Here is an 8,453-nt window from a genome sequence, read left to right on the forward strand (position 1 = left end):
TCTCAACTCACCTGTTCAAGGCTAGGAACCAATTTGTTAAGTTTCTGTAGCAAATGTTCTACAACTAGAGGTCCTCCAAGTACCTCAAGGGGTATTCCTGTCTGGCCACTAATAAAAAACAATGATGGAACCAACACTAATGGATCTGATAAACAGTTAAGGATGCTAGGGACATAATATTACATCAGGGACATATCATTTCTTTAATAATACAAGCCACAATCACATTTAAAAACTCGCAAACTTTTGAGGTACATAACCAAACTTAATCCAAAAACTAAAGGAATATTTCTAATAATGCACTGTATGATACCATGCATCTTTCATCAGGATAAGCAACATATTGCATGCCTATTCATTGTCAGAAGCAAAATAACGTGAAGGTAATAGGAAAATCCGCTAGTGCTGACCACGAAGCCACTGCAAACATCCCATATTTCTCTGCATGTTCACTGATTTGCTACAGGTAGTTTCTTTGCAAGAGGTTTTTGCAAAATATAACTCTGCATAAAGTAAGGGATGGGCAACTTCTGAATTATCTATTAAAAAGCTGAATACTCAAGAATTTTTTCTTCGAAATGGCTGATTCCCTACACATTTCAGATAACAGAGACTTTATTAACCGTACTTCCAAATTCTGCAGCGATGACTACTTTGGAAGTACATCTTATTTCTTTTTTAACGTTATAGGTAATGATACAATTTATATAATATCCCAAGATCTCTGGCATATGAACGTGCTTACATGCATGCAGCACAAAATATCTAATTTTGGTTCCGTTTCAACATATTTATTGTTTAATCCTGTCGTTAAGACAGGCTTCATGTTATCAAAATACTTCATATGGACAACACTGAATGTAGCCTACATCAGAGAGTATTGATATAACTGAAGGATGCTTGACAAACTGTAGGGAGATGTATCTTTTTTTTTTTTTTTTTTTTTTTTGCTTGTCGCTGTCTCCCACGTTTGCGAGGTAGCGCAAGGAAACAGACGAAAGAAATGGCCCAACCCACCCCCATACACATGTATATACATACGTCCACACACGCAAATATACATACCTACACAGCTTTCCATGGTTTACCCCAGACGCTTCACATGCCCTGATTCAATCCACCGACAGCACGTCAACCCCGGTATACCACATCGCTCCAATTCACTCTATTCCCCGCCCTCCTTTCACCCTCCTGCATGTTCAGGCCCCGATCAAACAAAATCTTTTGCACTCCATCTTTCCACCTCCAATTTGGTCTCCCTCTTCTCTATCTATCTAATTCAAAATTTTTGCACTGTTCATTGAAAGTAATGTAGTTCCATTCATCTCCAGTGTAAATTCAAAATATAGAGAAGCCATATTAATAAATATGAATAGAAAAAGCAAAACTTATAAAACCAACTGCAATAGATGATAATCAAAAAGGATACAAATCTGGGAGAACTGCTTAGCACCAGCCGTCCCATTTTCCAACTGTATTGCTACAAAGTTTTCTGACCCCAGAGCTTCAGTTATATCCTTGTGAGCTAAGGTCTCATCTGTGGCCTTTGAAGCTTCAGAAGAATCTGAAATATACAAACCGGGGGGTAAAATGATATTCATTAGATAAGAAAAGTAATATTTACATGGCTGATATAAATACGGACAAAAAAGCCAAACAAAAATTACACAAAAGATAAAAAATAGGTCCTCTAAAGTTACACTTACTTAGACTGCCTTCTTTATATTTTATCTATATATTGATATCATTAGTTCATTAATCCATGATTATATTGAATTACATTATCTTCTTTTTATGCTGGTTCATTGCTTCCCATGTAATGCTGTAGTTCCAAGAACAGATGAAGAAGACCCTTACTGCTCACATCCAATCTGTAGCTGTCATACATAATGCGCCAGCAATAGACATCCCTATTAATGGCCAAACCCCACAAACCTTTCAATGATTTTCTCCTTTTCACTTCACCTAACTTGGTGCAGCCCACCGATAGCATGTTGCCATCTGCATATCACAATGCTCCAAATCACTCCATCCCATGCATTCCTCTCACCCACCTTTTCAGTGTCCCCCTCCCAAATGCTCTCACCACCTCTGAGCCAGGTCCTCTCTCCAATCATCCTCTCCATTTGTTTAAACTATTTCAGCATACCCTCTTGAGCTTCCTCAATTGTACTTGGCTTACTAACAACCTCTCTCTTAATCTATCATTTCTCACACAATCTATCATTTCTCAAACTACATGCCGTTCTCAAGCAATTCCTTTCCAATACATTCACTGCCCTTTTTCATTCTTCTGAACTTAACATCCATGATTTGCACCCAAACAACACCATTTAGACAACTATACCATCAATCATACCCATCTTTGCCCTTAAAAGACAGAAACCTCTCTTTCCATACAGTCCTCAATGCAACCAGAATCTCAGCGTCCTCACATCCTACGATTCATCTCGGCTCCTGTAGTTCCATCCACTCTCAAGTATCTACAGCATTCCACTTCCATCAGGCTCTCCTCACTTACACTGACCTGTCACTCACCCTGCTAAATCTTTTAATCCCTCTCCTGTTCATATTAAGTCTCAACTTCCTCCCTCCACACACATAAACTCAGACACCAACTTCTGCAACTCCCCCATCCAAACTTACCACTAGTGCTATGTTATCCTCAAACAACAACGACTCACCTTCTCCTCTCTCCCTCTCCCCACAAGCACACATCAGAGTTATCCCCTTCTCAAAGACCCCTAAACTCATCTCTGTCACCACAAACATACTAAAACAGCCATGATGTCAACAAACACATTTGATGTAGGCCCATCCTCACCTGGAACAACTCACTATCCCCCTCTTCTACTTAAACACACATCATTTTAGAGAATTTAGGGATCTCTCGATTTACACTACAGTTAAGTTGTTGAAATTGTTAGCAAGAATCAAAAATAAGTAAATCAAATACTGTAACTAATGGAGACTAGGGATTTTGTTATTAATAAGACTGTGCCATATATTATGCTAGTAAAATACAAAATTATCTAAATATACTAGGAAATATAAAATATTGTAATAAACAATTCACGAAATGATTTCAATAAAAACAGATCATAAATTCTGGATCCTGGAGAATTCTTCTCTTCACAAGAGATGTATGTTCTTCAGAGTATTCTCTTGAAAAGTAATCAGGTCTCATTCACATTAAAAATATGCTTAGGAAAACAACCTCCTTCCTTGATAACGGTTTTGAAGGTTCCTAGGAAATTTTTGGCAGCAATGACATCAGCAAAATCAACTCCACCAGCCATCTTGGTGTGGCAACTGTAGCATTTCCTAATATCCATGAACCAACAAGAACTTGCTTAAAATGTTTTCACTTCTCCATCTGCTGTTAGGTCATCTTATATACTCTGGGATTTTGCTGGTATCATAAGCATGCTGACAAGAACATTTCAAGAGTTTGGTGTTCGATCCATGTGCTCAACATTTCTTCCATTCTCCTCAAACAAACTCTGAGAATACAAGGTCTCAAATACAATGATTAACGTTCCACTCTTGGCACTAGTCCATAAAAAATGAAAACATGGAAGAGTAAGCCAGTCATATGCTGGGTGAGGGGGCAAAGGTTCTGCAAGCATCAAAGAATATGTGGAGAGAGATCATTATCTGGGAGGGCAAAAATGGTTATGTTTGAGAGTACAGTAATCCTAACATTATCATATAGATGGGAGGCATGTGCTATAGATAAGACTGTCAGGAGGAGGGTGAGTGTGTTGGAAATGAAATGTCTGAGGACAATATGTGGTGAGGTGGTTTGATCAATCAAGTAATGCAAGGGTAAAAATGAGGTGTGGTAATAGTGAGTGATGTTGACAGGGCTTCAGTGAAGAGGGTGTGCTGAAATTATCAAGACACGGAGAGAATGAGCAAGGGAAGGCTGACAAAAAGGTTATGCGTGTCAGAAGGAGGGAACAAGGAGAACAGGCAGACCAAATAGGAAATGGAAGGATGGAGTTAAAAAAATTTGAGTGATTGGGTCCTGTACATGCATGAGGGTGAAAGGCATGTACCAGAGAGTGAATTCGAAAGATATGGTCATGCTGTCAGTGGACTGAATCAGGAACGTGAAGCATCTGGTGTAAACCATGGAAAGATTTGTTGATCCTGGTTGTGTACAGGGAACTGTAGTTTCAATGAATTACATATAACTGCTAGAGAATAGATGTGAGCAAATACAGCCTTTCTTCATCTGTTCCTGGCTTTACTTTGTTAATGAGGGAAAAGGAGATTATGAATACATTTCATATATATATATATATATATACATATATCTTATTTATATTTTCTATTTTGCTTTGTCGCTGTCTCCCGCGTTTGCGAGGTAGCACAAGGAAACAGACGAATGAAATGGCCCAACCCACCCCCATACACATGTATATACATACACGTCCACAAACGCAAATATACATACCTATACATCTCAATGTACACATATATATACACACACAGACACATACATATATGCCCATGCACACAATTCACACTGTCTGCCTTTATTCATTCCCATCGCCACCTCGACACACATGGAATACCATCCCTCTCCCCCCTCATGTGTGCAAGGTAGCGCTAGGAAAAGACAACAAAGGCCCCATTCGTTCACACTCAGTCTCTGGAGGAAGTGAAGTGTTTTAGATATCTGGGAGTGGATCTGGCAGCGGATGGAACCATGGAAGCAGAAGTGGATCATAGGGTGGGGGAGGGGGCGAAAATTCTGGGGGCCTTGAAGAATGTGTGGAAGTCGAGAACATTATCTCAGAAAGCAAAAATGGGTATGTTTGAAGGAATAGTGGTTCCAACAATGTTGTATGGTTGCGAGGCGTGGGCTATGGATAGAGTTGTGCGCAGGAGGATGGATGTGCTGGAAATGAGATGTTTGAGGACAATGTGTGGTGTGAGGTGGTTTGATCGAGTGAGTAACGTAAGGGTAAGAGAGATGTGTGGAAATAAAAAGAGTGTGGTTGAGAGAGCAGAAGAGGGTGTTTTGAAGTGGTTTGGGCACATGGAGAGAATGAGTGAGGAAAGATTGACCAAGAGGATATATGTGTCGGAGGTGGAGGGAACGAGGAGAAGAGGGAGACCAAATTGGAGGTGGAAAGATGGAGTGAAAAAGATTTTGTGTGATTGGGGCCTGAACATGCAGGAGGGTGAAAGGAGGGCAAGGAATAGAGTGAATTGGAGCGATGTGGTATACCGGGGTTGACGTGCTGTCAGTGGATTGAATCAAGGCATGTGAAGCGTCTGGGGTAAACCATGGAAAGCTGTGTAGGTATGTATATTTGCGTGTGTGGACGTATGTATAAACATGTGTATGGGGGGGGGGGGGTTGGGCCATTTCTTTGGTCTGTTTCCTTGCGCTACCTCGCAAACGCGGGAGACAGCGACAAAGTATAAAAAAAAATATATATATATATATATATATATATATATATATATATATATATATATATATATATACATCTAGAATAACTAACAACAGAAGGAAAGAAATGTGTTCAGCTAAATCAGGAAACTTACCATGGACATAGACCACAAAAATGGCATTCCGTGATTTGGCAGCACCAATGGCTTCAGGAATGGTTCCTTCAAACCACTTCATTTTTCTCCGTAGTTATTTGTACACAGCTTCCTGTGAAATATAAGTTACAAGTATCAGAGAACAAGATCAATATCTTTACCTACTCATAAGAAAACCTGCAATGACAAGAAAAATATGGTATTTACAATCAAAACCAAATCGTAGGATATCCAAGCATTTATGTGTTAAACTTGCTTTCAAAGGTTAGATTCACACTGTACTGCAATGTTAAGACATGAAATACCAAATAAGGAAAACAGCACTTTGTCAGCAGCTGTAACTTCTTCATGATTCTCTTGTAGTGTGGTCCTGTTTCTGCCACTCAACTATCACTGGGGACAAAATAAAACATCATAGTTCTGTAACCACCACCATCATATTCCTCTTAATCATTATTTTCCTTCAAAACTGCCCTATAATTCCTCTAATCGTGCCACATGCACTCGTGTTACTCTCGTAGCTCCCATATGTACACTCTGATAAGAATCCTTCCACCAAATTTAAAATATGGCAGGGAACATCAGCATGGTTATCACACCTTTCTAAGACTCTGGTACATGTGCTAAACAGCGAAGGTTAATATATAAAATTTCATGATATTTTGCAGGGAATCTTTTTATTCATACTGCACTTCATAAAAATTCCATGATATTTCGTAACGAATCATTATATTCATACTACACTTTATAATGTTGCAATACTTTTTTATTCATTTTCATCCAATGGCAAAATACATCTTAATTCATGTTCTACCCAATGGTAGATAGCCTGTTGACAGGTATGCGTAAGCCAACATTTGGAATAATGAATCAAAAAGAATTATAGGAATTATAGGTATACAAAAACACTGGTTATAATCAGAGTATAGATGCACTTCAAACAAAACTTTAGAACACCCTTAAATTTATTTTGGAATGATAAGTTTTCTGTGTGGAAATATAATTAGACTGGAGAAGCATGATCGGGATCACTATATCTTTATAAAAAGGAGGTGAAATTTACAAAGCTTATGAAAATCTCACTTAGCATTCTCTAGCAGCTAAAATTATCCTTATTCTTCATGTTATCTGGAAAATACCAGTGAGTGATTGAAAGCAAATGGACATGGCGCTCAATTCTCCAGCAACTAGATGCACAAACATAAGATAATTAAAATCAAACTTTTTAATTAGTTAAAATAAGACAAATCTCTGCAGATAAGGATGTGAAGTGAGGTCTGCATGTGTCATTGATTTCCAAAACACTTTCGTCTACTTATACTTTATGTAACCTAGATAATTGTCAATTAAGCTAAGTCTCGTAATGAACTTTGAATACCGAGTGACTTTGTCTGGAGCATTTTACTTATTCTACAATATCAAATATGGCAATAATGGTGAGGGTCATGTGTATCATGGAAAATATGGCATCAATTAAAGTAAAAGTAGGTAATTCATAGAAAAATTCTAGAAAAACTATGTAAACCTCACTTAAACTCCTCAAACAGCTGAAATGTGTAGCATACACATTATTCTGCAACCGAGGATCGCATGGAATGACAGCCCGTTGCACAGTGTCAAGACTGGCGACTTATTCTATTGTCTGTTTGTTGACATTCATGGGCATTTAATACAATGCCAAGTCAGAGGTGTGACTGGTATATCTTATCTAGTACGATAAGCATTAAGACAAACCTCAACTCCTAAGCCTAGATGCGGTCTTCATCTTTTCTCTCGATTTCTGGAAGGTTTACTTATTCTTACATGAAATGATCCCAAGATGACATCCGCTTCTCGTAACCCTCACTACTATCACCTTATCCAATGAAAAGGAAAAAAAAAAAAAAAAACAATTACCCGAATCACATTCCACAACTCTCAATGTCTTCAGGAAACACTACACTAACACTGTAGAGCAAAATTGCTCAGTATTCATACCTATATGACGAGTGGCTAATCTAGTCACCAACCCACTTTTCCCTGGTCAACATTACCCACACCACTAGCGTCCACCCGTCGTACCACTGCTTATTGATCTAGTAGCTAATTAGTGACCTCAGAAACCACGCCAATCACGTGTACAGAGACCATCAATCTAATTTCCCCCCCTAAATCCATAAGTCACCCTAGAGTTGTTCCTACACAGTCTATTTCACCACGAGACTGATGAAACCTCTCCACCACCAGCCATTCCACAAACTTGACCTTTGAACTAACTTTTCATGACCCATCACAGGTAGTAGCCAACGAGATAGCTTAACACCCGTGTACGTCTTGCATAAGCTAAAACAACAAATCTATTACCTTTTTGTCACGGGTACTTGGGTTAATGTTCAGTCAGGCTAGGTAACCTTCCGTGCGTCTTGTCATCACAGAACGGTTGGTCGCCGCTGCACATATGACCCAAAAAGCCTACGTGAACGGTCGTCCTGATTTACATGAATTCCTCATAGATTTATACAACTTTAACTTCATCATTACCATTAGAATTACCGGATGTATATTTAGGTATCCTGGGAAATTTCCTTCACTTGCCATACAACTGATGGTGAAGTTTCGAAGATGTTTGGGAATGAGTCAAATTCTTTGTTGGAATTCACGAATTTTCTCGTGTAGTAAACAAATAGATTCTTCATTTTTGGTCAAATATGAAGTTATATTAGTAATTTCAACATTAATGAACATTTAATGAACATTTCTAAAAACTTTGTTTCTAAGTTGAATATATCATCAAAAGTTTAAATCTTGAATGATGTTGCTGAGTCAATATGATTCTAGAAAAATGAGTAATTTTCTATTTCAGAATGAATTAGGTGCTAATGATCTTAGTATGTATGAAACTAATTTCT

At 38.3% G+C, this 8,453-nt stretch overlaps 1 protein-coding gene across 2 annotated transcripts in view; it reads right to left on the reverse strand.

The window, feature by feature from the left end:
• The window catches only part of LOC139750189 (UBX domain-containing protein 4-like), a 32,856-nt gene extending 24,838 nt beyond the window's left edge, over positions 1-8,018 (reverse strand). The window contains exons 1-4 of one of the 2 annotated variants that reach the window (XM_071664596.1): positions 7,909-8,018; positions 5,566-5,677; positions 1,430-1,564; positions 12-145 (exon numbers count right to left, since the gene is read on the reverse strand). In XM_071664596.1, coding sequence (XP_071520697.1) covers positions 12-145; positions 1,430-1,564; positions 5,566-5,647 — 351 coding nt within the window. In that variant the 5' untranslated portion in view covers positions 5,648-5,677; positions 7,909-8,018. The remainder of the gene's footprint in view (positions 1-11; positions 146-1,429; positions 1,565-5,565; positions 5,678-7,908) is intronic. The other variant, XM_071664597.1, reaches the window with a different exon arrangement.
• Positions 8,019-8,453: the final 435 nt, after the last annotated feature.

Source organism: Panulirus ornatus, chromosome 9, assembly GCF_036320965.1.
Source record: "Panulirus ornatus isolate Po-2019 chromosome 9, ASM3632096v1, whole genome shotgun sequence".
Classification (NCBI taxonomy): Eukaryota; Metazoa; Arthropoda; class Malacostraca; order Decapoda; family Palinuridae; genus Panulirus; species Panulirus ornatus.